Raw genomic sequence first — 19,594 nt, 5'->3', positions numbered from 1 at the left:
CCGAGTGGGACATAAAAAGCAACTTTCAGAGGTCCCCGCAAGTCGCAAGGCTCCTATTGAGCTTCAGGTCCAAGGCATACTTGACCATACGGGATACTTGGATTGATTTTGAATACATTAATGGCATGTTTACTAATCCGTAATCGGAATCAAAATAAGGAATTGGATTCCGATTACGAATTACGAATTACTCCTTTGTTTACTAACCATAGGGAATAAAAACATAAGTGGGACTCCCGTGCTCAAATGAAATTAGGAAGTCAACTCCTTATTTTGGAGGAATTGGATTCTTGGGTGGGAGATGGTAAACTGGTAATCTAATTCCTTATTTTGGAGAAATTCAATTCCTTATTGTTTTCTCATTATACCCTTATATTATTAACTAGTATATAAAATAATTTATTTAGAATAAGGGCATTTTAGTAATCAAATGCCCACATGATATCATTCTTACTCTGATTCTAGATAGTTTAGTAAACAGATTCAATAAAAACCCAATTCCTATTCAATCCAATTTCTCATCAATTCAATTCTATCTAACATGATAAACTTATCCACGGTGGAACTTTTGATGGCCAAGGAAAACTTTCTTCGAGTCAAAATGATCGATTGCGAAAAAAACAAAAATTGCGAATCAATTGCCATTTTAAGCCAATTTAATACAGGCCTACTTTGTTGCTTATTTCTTGTATTGGAAATGACTAAAATTCATGACAACATAATGTATATGTTCCATTGTTTTGTCATTGTATGCAAAATCTGAGGTCAGAATCAAAACATAGCCTGCTTTCCCTGCAGCAAGTAGGTACTGCATTAGATATGCACTTTGAGGACATTTTCATGAATAATGTGGGCAACCCAATCCTCATAGACCAACAGTACTGCTCTTATAATCAATGTAAACTTCAGGTTCCATCAAAAGTTAAGGTCAGAATTGTGAGCTTCAAAAACATTAGGGGCACATCTTCCACTCAACTTGCTGTGAAGCTTTCGTGCAGTAGTGGCTGTCCATGTGAGAATGTAGAGTTGGATGACATTAACCTCAAATATAGCGGAATTCAAGGCCCTATTACCTATTAATGCTCTAATGTCAAACCCACAATTACTGACATCCCAAATGCTCTTGCTTGTTCTACCTCTCTGCTTACTTGATGCTCTAATTAATAAGAAAAGAAAGTACTAATTAACTACTAAAGTTCTGAGTACGTGTTAAGAATTCCTAGCTAACTAAATTGAATCATTTTCAATTTGTACGTACTATGTATAGGCCTTGGCCAAGGCTTGGACTGATGCATGTGCATCACCATCCACGAGTAAAGTTGTGGTTCCGAGTGGGAAATAAAACTACTAAAGTACTAATTAATAAGAAAAGAAAGTGCTAATTAACTACTAAAGTTCTGAGTGTTAAGATATATTGCTTGTGTCTTTCTTTGCTTATGTTCTAGCTCATGTACTTGATTTAAGAAGTAGAAAATACTAATTTATTTCTTCTTAAATTTTAAATAAACTGCCTGTACGTGTTCATATCTCTATGTAACAAATACAATACTAATAGGAAACATTTTGTAAAGTGCATGTGCTTTGGCTATGTGAGTTTGGAACAGCCTCTCCCTTGAATAAGCAAACATTTTACGTACGTTTCTCTTCTATTTTGTTCCCTTGAATAGTAATAATAATAGTGTGGTACCATCTACAGATTCTACAGATGCGGTTTACCACCCATTACTCCATCAACCAATGAAGGGGCGCCTCCGAATTATTATCATTGATTGTAGTTCTCCTTCTTAATTAAGAACTCGAACTAAAATAGCTAGTAATGTTTGAATATTTTAATGGTATTGACCTTTCCAATCCGACTATAAATTGACCAGAAATTAAAATGGAGTTTCATCATCCTTCCTACACACAAAAACAAAAGAGAGAGATATAATATAGTGAAAATTCAATATGGGTCTGAAACTGAATATCTGGGCAGTTTTTTTGTTCTTTTTGTTAGCATCCACAGCTAAAGCTCAATCCGGTGTCTTTGATGTGACAAGTGCAACATATGGTGGAAAGCCCGACAGTGATATTACCCAGGTAAGCATTAATTATTCTTATGCAATTCTGATTAAAATGGCAAGATGATATTTCTAGAATTGTTTGCTACATTGAATCATTTTGAATTTTTGTACTGTGTTTAGGCCCTGGGGAAGGCTTGGACTGATGCATGTGCATCGCCGGCAGGCAAACTCGTTATTCCGAAGGGGACATACCTGCTGAAACAAGCAACTTTCAAAGGTCCTTGCAAGGGTCCTATTGAGATTCAGGTCCAAGGCACATTGAAGGCTCCTGAAGACGGCAATCAAATCAGTACACCGGATACTTGGGTTGGTTTTCAGTACATTGACTTCCTCACATTATCAGGTGGTGGAACTTTTGATGGCCAAGGAAAACTTGCTTGGAGTCAAAATGATTGCCACAAAAATACAAAATGCAAATCTATTATTGTAAGCCAATCTAATCTTACCTTCTTGCTCATCAACATGTATTGCAAGTTAATACGTCAAGTCGATCGCCTTATCAATGACCTAGATATACGGTCTGACAACATAACATTATATGCAGAATCTGAGGTTCGACTCCATACAAAATTCAAGAATTCAGGACATAACTACGAAGGACAGCAAGAATTTCCATGTCAATCTTTTGGGGTGCAACAATGTCACATTCCAACGTTTTACTGTATCGGCACCAGGAGACAGCATTAACACTGATGGAATCCACATTGGGCGTTCAACTGGGATCCGCATCATTGACACAAACATTGCAACTGGGGATGATTGTATTTCTATTGGGGAAGGCAATAAGCAAGTCACAGTGACCAATGTTAACTGTGGACCGGGGCATGGCATAAGCATTGGAAGCCTTGGAAGATATCCCAAGGAAGGAGCAGTGGAGGGAGTCATTGTCAAGAACTGCACCATCTCAAACACAGAAAATGGGATCAGAATCAAAACATGGCCTGCTTCCCCTGACGCAAGTACAGCCTCAGATATGCACTTTGAGGACATTGTAATGAACAATGTGAAATTCCCAATCCTCATAGACCAACAGTACTGCCCTTATAATCAGTGCAAACAGGATGTTCCATCAAAAGTTAAGATCAGCAATGTGAGCTTCAAGAAAATTAGGGGCACATCTACCGATCCACTTGCTGTGAAGCTTGTATGCAGTAATGGCTTGCCTTGTGACAATGTGGAGTTGGCTGACATTGATCTCAAATACACTGGAGACAAAGGCCCTATTACCTCTCAATGCTCTAATGTCAAGCCCACAATTTCTGGCGTCCCACAAGCTCTTGCTTGTGCTACATCTGTTTGATGATCTAATTAAGAAGCAGAGAAAGTAGGTACGAACTAGGAATGCTCTGTATCTATAGATATAATGCTTGTGTTGTTCTTTTTCTTCTTTGATACCTCATGTGTTTGATCAAAGAAGTAGAAAGCACTAATTTGTAAATAAATTGCTTGTACGTGGTCACATCTCCATGTGAACAAAAATTAATAAAAGACATTTTTGTAAAGTGTGTGTATTGCAGGGTCCTCTAAAATTCCCTTTTTTCCCTTTAACGTTTTTTTAAGAGTCATAAATATTATTTGTCTAATCAATTAGTTATATTTTAGTTATCATTTTTAACTTTATTTGATCAAAGCACAATATCAAACCGAACTATCAATCCAAAAAAAAAAAAAAAAAAAAAAAAAACTCGAACTATTTAATCAGGCTTCCTCGGCCTTGATCAAACTGAGCGGCTATCAACACCCTCACCCGTGTAATAATTCTGCCGTTTTGAGAGTCAATCGCTCATCCTCCTAATCCCCCCCACCTTCCTCCCTTCTCGCCTATCTCTCACACATCTCCACCCTTTTCTCCCTCCCATCTCACTCCCTGGTTCTTAGTTTGCTCTTTTTGAGAGTTTGCTTGACCCCCTTGTGGTGATTTTGCTTGAGCTAGATGCTCAGATCTGGAGGTCTCTCCTTCCTTTGTTCTCTTTCTCGAGTTATGGCAGCCAAGCATCGGATAGTCATTACTTCTACTAGTCTCCGCTTCCCGGCCATCATCTTTGTCAGATTCAAGACTACTCTTTGATCTTCGGCGATAATGGTTGGATTATGGTTGTCGCAAAAGCGAATAAGTCACTAGATCATTAGATCATTGGGCGATGTGCACTTCAGCACGGGTGTTCGGACCTCCATCTCTCTCTCTCACATAATTAACTGTAAGAAAGCAGCAATTCTGAACAGAACGCTTCAATGAAAAAAGACAATAAAACTATATATCAACATTATTAATTACCCGAAGTTTCCGTCCAACAAATAACTTTCCACTGGCAAGCGGCTTTGACAAGAGTGCATCCAGAACAGCATCCACTGAATACCTGTGAGACAAGATAATCTTACATACCATCTCCAAATATAGTTGAAGCGTACAGAGGTAATTTCTTACCACCCATCAGTCTGTCTCCTCCCTCTCTTCTTTCTCTCTGGCTTATCAACCCAGCCACACCTGAACCCACTCTCTCAGTTGGTGCTGGTCAATGCAGTCGGCGCCGGAGATTAAGGATTGGCGACGACTCAAGCTGGACAGGAACCAAGGACTGCGACCCGAGATGAGAGAGAGGCCGGAGAAAGGACAGAAGCCGAGGTAGAGGGCCTGGGCTTGGGGTCGGGGTCGTGGTGGTCGATTAGAGCAGACAAAGACAGAGAAAGGGAGACAGGAGAGAGGGAAAGAGAGAGAGAGAGATGGGGTATGTGGTCTGGGTGGTCGATCGGACCAGACAGAGACAGAGGGGTGGGGCAGGCTGTTTTTCGAGCTGGTTTCGCGCGTGTGGGGCTCCTGGTCGTGTGGTGGAAGAATGGTAGGGGTCTGCGCCGTCTAGGGGAGCTCGCCGGTGGTCTCTGCTCGCCAGGAGGTGGCCGGCGATGGGAGGGCTCAGCGCAGGGTGTGTAAATGAAAAGGCTGATTGAAGAAGAGAGGAAAGAAGATGAGGTGTGTAAATGAGTTGTCTTTTATGTCTTTTTACATTAGGATTTTCTCACATTGGGGTAGGATTTTTTGAACATTTTGGTGTTTCGTTTAGTTATTTTTAAAATCTAATACATTTTTACATAAAAAATAATTAAAAATAAGGAGATTTAGAGTTCAGTCCATTTTATAAGTCTTTTTTAGACTAAAACCGGTGGTGATTTAGGGTTTTTAATTAAGTCATTTTATTTTACTTCTTTCACGGCTTTATGTTAGGTTTTAACTCCAAGATTTTGGGCTCCGTCTAAAATCTCGGAGTTAAAACCTAACATGCAGCCTCTACAAAGCACATTCTACACCTTAGGAGGGGAAATACCCTTCAAATGACAGGAAATACCCTTCAAATCGGGGAATGCCTTTATTATGAATTAAAATGAATTTCTTATAAATTTTAAAACATCACCGGTCTCCATCTAAAAACTGTTTTTCTAAAGTATCTAAGCCTAATTATCTCTTAAAAATATCCTAAAGGGCCTAAACACTAATATTATATACCATATCATAAACAGTATAGAGTAAATATTATAAAGTATGTACATTTTAGTATTAGGATTTAGGGCCAGTTTGTTATTGCTGTGAGAAAAAACAGTTGTGAAGTAAAACAGCTGTGAAGTAAAGTCAGCTGTTGAGTGTTTGGTAAACTATGTTTTCAAAAGTGTTGTGAGTGCAAAAAACAGTATCAAAGTGTTTAGTAAATGTTAATATAAAAATGATGTGACTGTGTATAATTACTAAAATAGACATGATGCTGCAAGTGCATTTCACTTATTTGTTTGGTAAAAATAATATGTTTTTTAACTTGTTTTTGAAATTTTTGAGTACAAATTTTTATTAGCATTAATTTTTCCAAGAACATCATTATTAAATAAGTATGCCTATTATTTTTTTAGGTATATTATAATTTTAATCCTATAAATAAAATATCATAATTAATTATCACAATATAAAATATAACTAAAAATTGACATATTTTTTAATTTAAAATAAACAAATAAAAATCATAGAAATCAATGAAGGTATTATGGGTAAAATAAAATATTCATTATTGCTGTGAGTCACTGCGGCTTTCAAAAGCACCTAGAAACCTGCTTTCTGTTTTTGTTGTGGAGAGTTGAGAATTGTGGGGAAAAACAGTTTTTTATTTTTTTACCAAACACCAAAACTGCTGTAGGTGATTGAGAATTGTCATCTACAGCAGTTTTTGGATCCTTCACCGCAATCCCAAACGGGGCCTTAGTCTATAGATTATAGAATATAAAGAATATACTAATTTCATTTATTCATTATACTAATTTTGTTTAACAATATTTATCTCCAACGTGTATTATATTTACCTTATATCACATGAAATCTACTATATAATTTGATTTCTTCAATATTTTTTATCAATGTAGTAGATAATATGTTAAAAATATATATGGTCAAGTTTCATTCAAAATTTTCGTATTTTGATAACAATTTCCGTCGTTTTTTTTTCTAATTTTGTCTAAATCGAAATTTCAGCGAAAATTTCCAACAAAAATTTCTTCGAAACCGAAATTGTACTTCTTCATTCTAACCATATATGTACAGTAAACATTTCCATAAAATTTCTTCGAAACTGAAATTTCCATAAAACTACGTACTATAGTACAGTAAACATTTATGTGTGTAATGGTTAAAGTCTGGTTGATATTGTTGCTTTCTTAGATTATAAGGATACATATAATGTGTTAAATCGTTTTTATTTTACGACAAATATTTTGACCCAGATTTTGATAATTGGATCCCTATCTTGGAAATATTCTTCGCCTAAAGAAACTGATCGAAATAAGGGCCATGGCATGGTGTCTTGCCGTGGAGGGCAAGCTGCAATAAGAAGTTAATCAAGACCCTGCTCTTGTCTTAGCTAGAACAATTAATTACCAATTGTTTGTGGGAAAATCCACATCAATCCGAACAGCTAATCACAGCTCGACACGTGGCTGGTCAACATCCACTTCGGAGTTGACTCTCAGTGGTCAAAACTTTGACCCCCACGTCATCACCACTCGGCATCGCCTCTGCCAGCTCAGACCGGATCTCCACGCCGGCCCTCCATGTTCGGTCCGAGCCGAACCGATGATCTTCCATGGGATCGAGTGTCCATCTTCCCACGATCATCCCGGTCCGGCTCGGCTCGGCACAGGAGATGGCCTCTTTTCGGGTTCTGGCGTCGACCAGTTAGAGCTCGGAAAGACCCCCAGTCTATGGGACCGGCTCGGCCTGGAATCCCATGCCCGATCCGACCACACATGGACTTCGTGTCTTCACATGAAAACATGTGTTCGTATCGGCTCGGCTCGGCTCTCCGCCGCCATTCCCAGGAAGATCACGATGGGACGAACCGCCACACTTGAATGCACCTGACACAATCTTCTGACAGACAGAATATCAGGCTTGCATTCATGACTGCTGGACAGTTTGCCTGGACCTTCCAACCTTGCATTTAATGGAGCATTCAATGCAGCATTCAATGCTGAGGAAGCAAGCAGCTGAGCATGCAACTAGGTCTGACCAGGTGCGTGGGTCTCTGGCAGCCATTCATTCACATACAGGTATCTTACTCATTAAGGTTTCCTTTTGCTTATATATATCAAGACATATGCACAAAATGAGGTATCTAGCAATCTATCAATACACACGCTAAACACTTTGCATTTCCATCCAAAAAAGAGCCTACCCAACTTGCTGAGAATAACCCAGAACATTTGCCTTGTTCTTCCCATTCTCCCAAGTTCTTCCTTTGTTCTTCCTCATCCACCATCAAACACCACCACTGATTTCATCATCGGAGTGTGTTTGGCTGGTACCACACCGGTCCATCTCCTTTGATCTTGTTTTTGTCTACAGGAAGATCTCAACCAGCATCCACTTCATCATCCAGCGAAGCACTTGATCAGCCAGATCAGCATATCTAAGTTGTTGCATCTACCTTACGAGAATTTGCATCAACACCAATTATGGGAAACAAGTAGAACTACAATGCTACTTCTTCAAGGACTCCTATAAAAATAGCTAGTAATTGGTTGAATATTTTAATGGTGTTGACCTTTCCAATCCGACCATAAATTGGCCTGAAATCAAAATGGAGTTTCATCACATACCCTTCCCATTGACATTGATCAATTAATCAAAATGGGTCTGAAATTGATCAATTTCTTGGCAATGTTTTTGTTCTCATTGACATTATAGCATCCATGGCCAGTACTAGCTCATGAATCAAGTTTTTTATATATAACGAGTGCTGCATATGGTGAAAAGCCCAACAGTACGTACGTGATGTTACCCGGCGGGTAAGCTTATGCTTGTGCATTAATTCGGATTAAAATGCGAATCTGACATTTCTTGAATTCCTAGCTAACTAAATTGAATCATTTTCAATTTGTACGTACTATGTTTAGGCCTTGGCCAAGGCTTGGACTGATGCATGTGCATCACCATCCACAACTAAACTGGTGGTTCCGAGTGCATGGGACATAAAAAGCAACTTTCAAAGGTCCTCGCAAGGCTCTCTGCTTAATTGACGCTCTAATTAATAAGAAAAGAAAGTACTAATCAACTACTAAAGTTCTGAGTGTTAAGATATATTGCTTGTGTATTTCTTTGCTTATGTTCTAGCTCATGTACTTGTCATGTACTTGATTTAAGAAGTAGAAAATACTAATTTATTTCTTCTTAAATTTTAAATAAACTGCGTGTGTTCATATCTACATGTAACAAAAATTAATAGGAGCCATTAAAGTGTGCTTTGGCTAATATATATGTATAGTACCATCTACAGATGCGGTTTACCACCCATCACTCCATCAACCAATGAAGGGGCGCCTCCGAATTATTATCATTGATTGTAGTTCTCCTTCTTAATTAAGGACTCGAACGAAAATAGCTAGTAATGTTTGAATATTTTAATGGTATTGACCTTTCCAATCCGACTATAAATTGACCAGAAATTACAATGGAGTTTCATCATCCTTCATACAAAGAAAAGAAAAGAATTAAAAGAGAGATATAATATAGTGAAAATTCAATATGGGTCTGAAACTGAATATCTGGGCAGTTTTTTTGTTGTTTTTGTTAGCATCCACAGCTAAAGCTCAATCCGGTGTCTTTGATGTGACAAGTGCAACATATGGTGGAAAGCCCGACAGTGATATTACCCAGGTAAGCATTAATTATTCTTATGCAATTCTGATTAAAATGGCAATATGATATTTATAGAATTGTTTGCTACATTGAAACATTTTGAATTTTTGTACTGTGTTTAGGCCCTGGGGAAGGCTTGGACTGATGCATGTGCATCGCCGGCAGGCAAACTTGTTATTCCGAAGGGGACATACCTGCTGAAACAAGCAACTTTCAAAGGTCCTTGCAAGGGTCCTATTGAGATTCAGGTCCAAGGCACATTGAAGGCTCCTGAAGACGGCAATCAAATCAGTACACCGGATACTTGGGTTGGTTTTCAGTACATTGACTTCCTCACATTATCAGGTGGTGGAACTTTTGATGGCCAAGGAAAACTTGCTTGGAGTCAAAATGATTGCCACAAAAATACAAAATGCAAATCTATTATTGTAAGCCAATCTAATCTTACCTTCTTGTTCATCAACATGTATTGCAAGTTAACATGTCAAGTCGATCGCCTTATCAATGACCTAGATATACGGTCTGACAACATAACATTATATGCAGAATCTGAGGTTCGACTCCATACAAAATTCAAGAATTCAGGACATAACTACGAAGGACAGCAAGAATTTCCATGTCAATCTTTTGGGGTGCAACAATGTCACATTCCAACGTTTTACTGTATCGGCACCAGGAGACAGCATTAACACTGATGGAATCCACATTGGGCGTTCAACTGGGATCCGCATCATTGACACAAACATTGCAACTGGGGATGATTGTATTTCTATTGGTGAAGGCAATAAGCAAGTCACAGTGACCAATGTTAACTGTGGACCGGGGCATGGCATAAGCATTGGAAGCCTTGGAAGATATCCCAAGGAAGGAGCAGTGGAGGGAGTCATTGTCAAGAACTGCACCATCTCAAACACAGAAAATGGGATCAGAATCAAAACATGGCCTGCTTCCCCTGACGCAAGTACAGCCTCAGATATGCACTTTGAGGACATTGTAATGAACAATGTGAAATTCCCAATCCTCATAGACCAACAGTACTGCCCTTATAATCAGTGCAAACAGGATGTTCCATCAAAAGTTAAGATCAGCAATGTGAGCTTCAAGAAAATTAGGGGCACATCTACCGATCCACTTGCTGTGAAGCTTGTATGCAGTAATGGCTTGCCTTGTGACAATGTGGAGTTGGCTGACATTGATCTCAAATACACTGGAGACAAAGGCCCTATTACCTCTCAATGCTCTAATGTCAAGCCCACAATTTCTGGCGTCCCACAAGCTCTTGCTTGTGCTACATCTGTTTGATGATCTAATTAAGAAGCAGAGAAAGTACGTACGAACTAGGAATGCTCTGTATCTATAGATATAATGCTTGTGCTGTTCTTTTCTTCTTTGATACCTCATGTGTTTGATCAAAGAAGTAGAGAGCACTAATTTGTCAATAAATTCTTTGTGTTCATATCTCCATGTGAACAAAAATTGATAAGAGACATTTTGTTAAGTGTGTTTTACGCCTTGCAGGGTGCTTGGAGTATGTTCGGTTGTGTGACTTTGGACCAGGCCCAAGTTGACCTGAATATGAAAATTCATCTAAGTGGAATGTAAATTATGGGGAACTTGTTATTTTCTCCTAGTTTAAATAGGTAAGGCATATTTATTTGTCATGAGTCATTGACAACCGGAAAGGTATGTAAGGCACAATATCAAACCGAATTATATAACCAATTTCAGTTCGTAATTCGAGTGATTTTAAATGTTTATACCCTTGGTGCATTTCAAATTGTACCTAGTGACATTCCAAATCATGTTTTGACACTTCTCAAGTCATATCCTAGAGTTTCTCACGTCGTTCCTTAAGGCATCTCAAATTGTTCCTTAAGACATGCTAAGTTGTTCTTTGACAATTTCAGTACGTACCTTGAGGTCTTTTAAATGTTTATACCATTAGTGTATTTCAAATTGTACCTAGTGACATTCCAAATCATATTTTGACACTTCTCAAGTTATACCATAGAGTTTTTCAAGTCGTTTCTTAGGGCATCGCAAGTCGTTCGTTGAAAATTTCAGTTCGTAACATGAGAGATTTTAAATATTTATACCCTTTTTGCATTTAAAATTGTACCTAGTAATATTACAAGTCATGTTTTGACGCTTCCCAAGTCCTACCCTTGAGTTTCTTAAGTTGTTCCTTAGAGCATTTCAAGTCGTTCCTTGGCGATTCCAAATCCTTCGTTGAACATCTCATTTCATAACTCGAGAGATTTTAAATGTTTATATCCTTAGTGCATTTCAAATTGTATCTAGTGACAGTTCAAATCATGTTTTGACACTTCTCAAGTTATACCATAGAGTTTCTCAAGTCGTTTTTAAAGCATCTCTAGTCATTCCTTAAGACATCCCAAATTATTTCAATTCGTACTTCAAAGTATTTTAAATGTTTTTACCCTTGATAATGAAAGGATGATGAAACCCAATTTGATTTCAAGGCAATTTATAGTCAGATTGGAAAGGTAATCACCATTGAAATATTGATATTTTTTTTGCGAGGCCTTAAAAAAGTTGGATTGTAGTTCACCAGCTTCTGAATCCTATAATTAGTAATAACTTCAGGTGTTTATCTTTAGAAAATCCATTACCAACAAAACCATGCCCAGCGTTTAAGGCATGGGCAACTTAATTACTTATTTATCCTCTCTTTGTAATATATATTTCCTTCCACCCGCAAGACATACACCAACTATATATGGCTCTTAGCTCAATTTCTTTGTCTATGAATGTTATGCTCTTTTAAGTTGTGAGAAAACTATAGTAGTTATTAATATTTTATACCTTGAAATTTTTGAAGTTCTTAATACTTTGATTATTAATTAAAATTATGGATGCTTTAAGTAGAAGTCCATAAATCCTACCAAGTGTTTAGCGGTTCTTACCGAGCGCTCGAAGATTTTTGACTGAGTATTCGGCAGCTGCATATGTAGTCTGCACGAACAAAGTAGGCGAACCAAACAAAGTAGACGAACAACTCATTATTAAATGGAGGATTATTAGGGGTCTTTCAGTAAAAGCCTCATATAATGGCACTAGTGACTTGTCCTAAAAGAAAGGTATAGAGTCAACCAAACAAAGTAGACGAACAACTCATTATTAAATGGAGGATTTTGTGTGGTGCTGTCACGGGTCTTCCTTTGTAGGGGATGTTTCTCTCTGGCGACTAATTTTATTGCGGCGGCGGCAGGGTCGTATCCTTATTTTGGGTTTTACTGTTTTTTACGTTTGGGCTTTCTTGGGCTTTTGTAATTTGTGACAGGTTGGCTTTGTGGAATGTCCTCTTTTTGTCACTTTAAAAATTACATAGTCCAGTTCCAATTAAGCCTAACTTATTGTGCCAATCTATTGTATTTTCTAATTTAATCAATGAAACATGTGTTTGACCACCCCAAAAAAAATAATAATAATAATGGAAGATTTAATTCAAAAGAACAAAAGTTATCAAATTTATTCTAGAGTCATCGCATGAGGATTTGAGGATTGGGTGGAGCCCTGGTAGAGTGCGATTGAAGGTCAAATGTACAGGTTAGATACCACTGTGTTTGTGAGCAGTAGTATAAGGCCCTTTATGACTTTATCATGTAGTGTGATTATATGTCAAGGTTATGAATTCGCGGAAAGAAACAGCAGGGTACGTTAACCTTGTGTCATGCTATAACGTTCTGTTTAAATATTGATTAAGAGATTGTATGTAAAGAGAGTCATGCTATAACCTTCTATTTGAATATTGATTAAGAGATTGTATGTAAAAAGAGAGGCTTGTTATATATATATATACATCTTTAATTATAGGGATTGATGTCCTTTTTACACATTTTTTATCCAAATTTTCGTTTCCATAGTACTATGTGCCAATCATGTGGGGTTCTCTTTTAGGACAAAATGGTTTCTTTCATTTTGATCTTACCATTTTTCCCTCATGCGCCATTTTTTCCTTCTTCATTTCCCGCTAAATTTGAATAAAAAATATGTAAATTGACGGAATAACCTTCAATTGACAAAATTGAAAAAGTTAGAATTTTTAATTTTCTAAATTAAAAGTATAAGGACCAAACTAATACAAGTGTAATAGTGTGGGGAGCAAAATGACATTAATCCCTTAATTATATTATTCTTCTAATTAATTAACTTGTGTCATGCTATAACCTTCTATATATTTTGTGCTTATATCTAAAATTGCGTTGTTGGTTAAACATATGAGTAGTACCAAAAAGATTATTTATTGACGTTAAGTTCATTTGTTTAGTTACTACTAAATTACTTGTAGAGTATTGGCCAATTGGGTTTGAAGTGTGCATGTCTAGAAAGAGAGTAACATGCTAGTTGTGCGTTAATGGATTAATTTTATGCTTGTCTTGTGCTTATCAATTCATAAAATTAATTAGGTCGCTTTATGAAGCACAATATCATCACCAAATTAATTATAACGCACAAAGTAAAAAAATATTTTTATTTGATATATATATATATATATATCCTGTTTTACATCCTTCCAAACAGGAGTTCCATCACCCTTCCAAACAGAATACAAAATAATAAGGTGAAAAATCCCATCAAACAGCGGTAGCACAAGCAAGAGCTTTTGAGATGCCAGTAAGTGTGGGCTTGACATTTGAACATTGAGAGGTAATAGGGCCTTCCTTTCCAGTGTATTTGATATCAATGTCAGCCAACTCCACTTTCTCACATGGTAAGCCAGCACTGCATGCAATCTTCACACCAAGTGGACTAGAAGATGTGCCCCTAATGTTCTTGAAGCTCACATTGCTGATCTTAACTTTTGATGGTTCCTTTTGTGAGCACTGATTGTAAGGGCAGTACTGTTGGTCTATGAGGATTGGGTTACCCACATTGTTCATAACAATGTCCTCAAAGTGCATATTTGAGGCAGTACTTGCTGCAGGGGAAGCAGGCCATGTTTTGATTCTGACCCCATTGTCTGTGTTTGTGATGGTGCAATTCCTGATTGTGATTCCCTCCACTGGCTCTTCATTGGGATATCTTCCAAGGCTTCCAATGCTTATGCCATGGCCTGGTCCACATGTAACTTTGGTGGCTGTGATTTGCTTGCTGCCATCACCAATGGAAATACAATCATCCCCAGTTCCTATGTTTGTGTCAGTGATGTTGATCCCAACTGAACGCCCAATGTGGATTCCATCTGTGTTAATGCTGTCTCCGGGTGCTGAGACAGTAAAACCTTGGAATGTGACATTGTTGCACCCAAGAACATTGACATGGAAATTCTTGCTGTCCTTTGAAGTTATGCCCACGATTTTGGAATTGGTGATAAAGTTGAACCTCAAATTCTGCATATAAGGTTATGTTATCAGATTGTGAACCTTATATTATTGATCATACGACTTAATTGACACATTAGCATTCAATACATGAAATAAAACAAGAGGGTAGGATTTAGCTGGCTTACAATGACAGCTGAGCAATCTTTATTTTTGTGGCAATCATTTTGACTCCATGCAAGTTTTCCTTGGCCATCAAAAATTCCACCACCTGATATGGTGAGCATGTCAATTTTCTTAAAACCAACCCAAGTATCCTTTTTTGTGAGGTGTTTGCCATCTGGTGGAGCCTGCAATGTGCCTTGGACCTGAAGCTCAATAGGAGCCTTGCAAGGACCTTGGAAATCTGCTTCTTTCAACTTGAATATCCCTTTGGGAACAACAACTTTACTCGCCGATGGCGATCCACATGCGTCAGTCCAAGCTTTTGCTAGGGCCTAAATCCGGTACAAAAATCCAAAATGTTTCAGTTTAGCAAACAATTCAAGAAATATCAGATTGGGGTTCTGATCAGAAATTAATGCATAAAATGATATTTACCTGGGTGATATCAGAGCCGGGCTTGGCACCATATTTTGCACTTGTGACATCAAACACTTGGGATTTAGCAGTGGATGCTAAAGCCAATAAGAACAAGTGCAAGGCTAAGATATTCACCAATTGCAGGCCCATCTTTATTTTTTTTTCACTTTTTTAGTTTTGTATCTGTTTGGAAGGGTGATGAAGCTCCATTTCGATTTCAGGGCAATTTATAGTCCGATTGGAAAGCTCAACACCACAAAAATATTCAACTAATTACTAGCTATTAACAGGGTCCTTCAAAAAAGTTGGATGGCTTCAAGTTCTATATCCTATAATTAGTAATTATATGAGCTGTTTATAGCTTTTGCAAATCCATCATCAACAAGAGCATGCCAAGTCGAGCATGTTAATATGCCTTTCTAAAGATAAAAATAATAAATTCGTAAATGAAAAAGAAAAATTAAGTTTTAATAAAAAGATAAAGTTGGTTACTTTTTTTGGAATATTTTTTTTATATTTATTAAATTGGCTTTAATTGATAACTGCACACAGTAAGAGTGAAGTTCTCTTATATTTTTTTAATGATTTTCACAACCAAGAAAAGTAGACAAACAAATCACTATATTAAATGAAGGATTTAATGCAAAAGAAGAAAAGTTAACGAATTTATTCTAATAAACCTTACAAATCGACCTGAATCTAAAAATTCTTAGTTAATTTAAACTCAAGATCTACTAATAATAAAATCGATAATTATTGCATATATTTGCTTATATTTTTGTGCTGATAGCTAGGCTACGTCCTTATATTCAAAATTATGTCATTTTAGTTTTCAAATTCAACCTCAAAATAATTAATCCTGAATATCTAAAGTATACTTTTCTTATTGGGATAACCTAGTTAGATGAGCTGTAGAATTGTCCTTGCACAGCAACCCACTAACACCCCCACCTTCATTGCCATCGACTCTCTTGCCTTACTCTCTCCCTTTGTAGTCAACTTCGATCAGTAACACGAAACCCATAAAAAGACAAGTGCATCGCTGGATTTAAGATATTCCTGTCCTAAATCCGTATTTTTGTTTTGGCATAAATTCAATTTAGACACATAGCTATATATACTATTTCAACGGGGTTCACGAACTTTCAAATATTTCAAATATACACCTGATTTATTATGTAAATTGAAAAATGAAATTCCGTCCATCAATTTATTGAGAGATGAGTTAAATGTCAGCTTCGCTTTTGCTAACGGGAATTAATTAGCGACGTGGCACCAACTCAGCATACATATCCTGCCAAATGAGCAACATATGTCCACTTGACACAGACCCACACACCCATCACCTCTTTCTCGCTCGTCGAACGCTCTCCTGACTATTTAGTCTCCAAAAAATATCACGTTTTCCCCAAATTCGAATATAAATCTCTTACTTGTGTTCAACGAGCGAGAAAGAGATGATGACTTTGTGGACCCGTGTCAGGGGTTAGGTGGACCTGTGTCGCTCATTTGGCGGGAAATGGGCGACACGGGTCCACCTAACCCCTGACACGGGCCCACAAACTCTCACTCTCTCTATTATTATTAAATTGTGGACCCGTGTCGCTCATTTAGCGGGAAATGTTTGCTGAGATAGCGCCATGTAGTCAAGTAATCCCGGTCAGCAAAAGCCAAGCTGTCATTTAACTGATCTCTCAACGAATTAATAGACAGAAATTCATTTTTCAATTTAGATAATAAATCGGGTGTATATTTGAAATATTTTAAAGTTCATGGACCCTGTTGAAATCGCTTATATAGTTATGTGTCTAAATTAAATTTATACATTTTGTTTTTATCATACCACAAGTACATTGACCGAAGAACTGAGCTAATAAGGGCCATGGTGGGGTGTCTTGCTGTAGAGGACAGTATAAAGGAGGTTAAGAAGTAATTAAGAACAGCTCACACTACTACAATAACCCCCTCTAGTGTTAGATAGAAATTGTCTCCTTCCCCACCTAATGTGATGGATAGCAGCCCCCTCATTCAATGGTGACTGTACGTACGTGCAGCAACTATTCTCTTGACAGTGTGTTTGTTTGGAGTTGCTTTTGGCCTATACACACACCTTACTCATATGTCTCTATGATTTTTTCATTTTATTTGTTTTCTACAATGCAACTTCTTCTAGGACTCGTATAAAAATAGCTAGTAGTTGGTTGAATACTTTAATGGTGTTGAGCTTTCCAATCAGATTATAAATTGGCCTGAAATCAAAGTGGAGTTTAATCATCCTTCCAAAGATAAAAGATATTAATTAAGTGAAAAAAATCAAGATGGGTCTGAAGTTGAATATCTTGGAAATGGTTTTGTTCTGTTTGCTTGTTAGCTTCCACTGCTAAAGCTCGATCATAAATTAATCCAATGTCTTTGATGTGAAAAGTGCAACGTATGGTGGAAAGCCCAACGGTGATATTACCCAGGTAACCATTATGCTTATGCGATTCTGATTAACATGTCAATATGATATAAATTGAAGTGTTTTCTAAACTGATCATTTGCGAATGTACGTTGTACAGGGTTTAGGCTTTGGCGAAGGCTTGGACTCATGCATGTGCAGCCTCGTCGGCGAGTAAAGTTGTCTTTCCGAAGGGGACAGGCAAGTTGAAAGAAGCAACTTTCAAAGGTCCTTGCAAGGCTCCTATTGATCGAGCTTTAGGTCCAAGGCACATTGCAGGCTCCAGCAGACGGCACCCAACTCAGTATACCGGATACTTGGGTTGGTTTTGAGTACATTAACATGCCCACCTTATCAGGCCGGGGGTGGGACTTTTGATGGCCAAGGAAAACTTGCTTGGAGTCAAAATGATTGCGACAATGCGACAAAAACAAAAGTATATATACTCCTACTATGTTGTTTATTTCCTATATGGAAATGACCCAGATTCAGAGTCTAACAACATAATATGATTCACTGTTTTGTCATTGTATGCAGAATCCGAGGTTCAACTTCATCACCAATTCCAGAATTCAGGACATAACTTCACTTGACAGAAAATACTTCTATGTCAACATTTTCGGTTGCAACAACGACACAACTCACAAGTGTCACATTCTAACATTTTACTACCTCGGCACCTGGAGAGAGGATTAACACAGATGGAATCCACATTGGGCGTTCAGTTGGGATCAACATATATCAGTAGCACAAACAATGATTGTATTAATTTCTATTGGCGATGGCAGCAAGCAAAATACAGCCACCAAAGTTACCTGCGGACCAGACTATGGCATAAGCATTGAAAGCCTTGGAAGGTATATATCCCAAGGAAAAACCAGTGGAGCTGTGGAGGCAATTAGCTAGAATCAAGAACTGCACTCACACAAACACAGATAATGGGGTCAGAATCAAAACACATATGGCTGCTTCCCCTGCAGAAAGTACTGCCTCAGATATGCACTTTGAGGACATTATAGATCATGAAAAATGTGGGTAACCCAATCCTCATAGACCAATAGTACTGTCATCAGTGGCGGAGCCACGTGAGGACCAGGGGGGACACGGCCCCCACTCAACTTTTGGGGGAAAAAAGACATAACCTATTGATTTCATGATTTTTTGACTAAATCTTTAAAATATCAGTCCTGACTTAAGGTCTCACAGACTCACACCTGCTTCCATTTTTTTATTCGTTTTTTTTGCTACTTCCCTTTTCTAGAAGGTTCACTTTTCATTCTTCAGACTCTTCATCTAATTCCTCTAGCGTCTTCTCATGTTCTCTATGGACAGCAAGCTCTACTCTGTCTCTCCTATTTTGTGGTACTGAAATTTTTGTGGTCCCGCTGACATATATATAATAGTGATACTAAATAATTTTACAGTAATGCTACACTTACCACATTTTTTATACCACAATTTCATACCATCTTACATGGCATTCATACATTGGACACTAAAAATTAAAAAATAAAACCAAAAAAAGAAAAAGGAAATACCCTTCCAGTAAAGTAATGACACATCAGGTGGGATACAAATGTGGGAAAAAAAATGTGGGACAACTAACATTATTGATAATTTTATGATCCTGACTCCTGACATATTGTAATGAAAAGAAAAGTGTATTGATTTACAAGAACATTTATATATATAAACAATAATGCTAATTGTCTCACATTTGTATCCCACATTTGTGTCCCACTAGAAAGGTATTTCATTTTTCTTTTTTAGGTTTTATTTTTTAATTTTTAATGTCCAATGTAAGATGGTATGAAATTATGGTATAAAAATGTAATAAGTGTAACATTACTGATATATAAAACTCTATGTTTTTGTCCCTATTATGTTTCTCTGTTGTAATATTATATAAGTTTCTTTCTTGTTGATTAAAAGGCAACAACTTCTATTTAAATTAAAGCTATTTTTTGTTTTAATTAAGGTTTTGAAGCAAGTTGAAATCAGGCGTGCAATACTGAAGTGGAAATGCCTCAATAAAGAAACGATGTGCCTCCATATG

At 37.3% G+C, this 19,594-nt stretch overlaps 1 protein-coding gene and 3 pseudogenes across 1 annotated transcript; 3 read left to right on the top strand and 1 right to left on the bottom strand.

Moving 5' to 3' along the window:
* Positions 1–301: 301 nt before the first annotated feature.
* On the top strand, positions 302–3,596 carry LOC147288026 (exopolygalacturonase-like). Its single transcript, XM_086240971.1, has 5 exons — positions 302–312; positions 666–688; positions 1,997–2,079; positions 2,184–2,489; positions 2,608–3,596. Exons 1-5 carry the CDS (start codon positions 302–304, stop codon positions 3,361–3,363), a joined length of 1,179 nt encoding a protein of 392 aa, XP_086097097.1. The 3' UTR covers positions 3,364–3,596.
* Positions 3,597–9,117: 5,521 nt separating this feature from the next.
* Positions 9,118–10,533, top strand: LOC147288025 (exopolygalacturonase pseudogene; annotated as a pseudogene).
* A 3,296-nt stretch (positions 10,534–13,829) lies between these two features.
* On the bottom strand, positions 13,830–15,248 carry LOC147288024 (exopolygalacturonase pseudogene; annotated as a pseudogene).
* Positions 15,249–17,503: 2,255 nt separating this feature from the next.
* LOC147288023 (polygalacturonase pseudogene) lies at positions 17,504–18,695 on the top strand (annotated as a pseudogene).
* Positions 18,696–19,594: the final 899 nt, after the last annotated feature.

This window comes from Dryas octopetala, chromosome 4, assembly GCF_963921425.1.
Source record: "Dryas octopetala chromosome 4, drDryOcto1.1, whole genome shotgun sequence".
NCBI lineage: Eukaryota > Viridiplantae > Streptophyta > Magnoliopsida > Rosales > Rosaceae > Dryas > Dryas octopetala.
The sequence above is the reverse complement of the archived record's forward strand: the minus strand, read 5'-3'. Positions and strand labels throughout refer to the sequence as shown.

Coding starts and splice junctions, on each gene's coding strand:
- LOC147288026 (XM_086240971.1), top strand. Junction 2,080..2,183: donor CCGACAGTGATATTACCCAG/GTAAGCATTAAT, acceptor TACTGTGTTTAG/GCCCTGGGGAAGGCTTGGAC. Junction 2,490..2,607: donor CAAAATGCAAATCTATTATT/GTAAGCCAATCT, acceptor CATTATATGCAG/AATCTGAGGTTCGACTCCAT.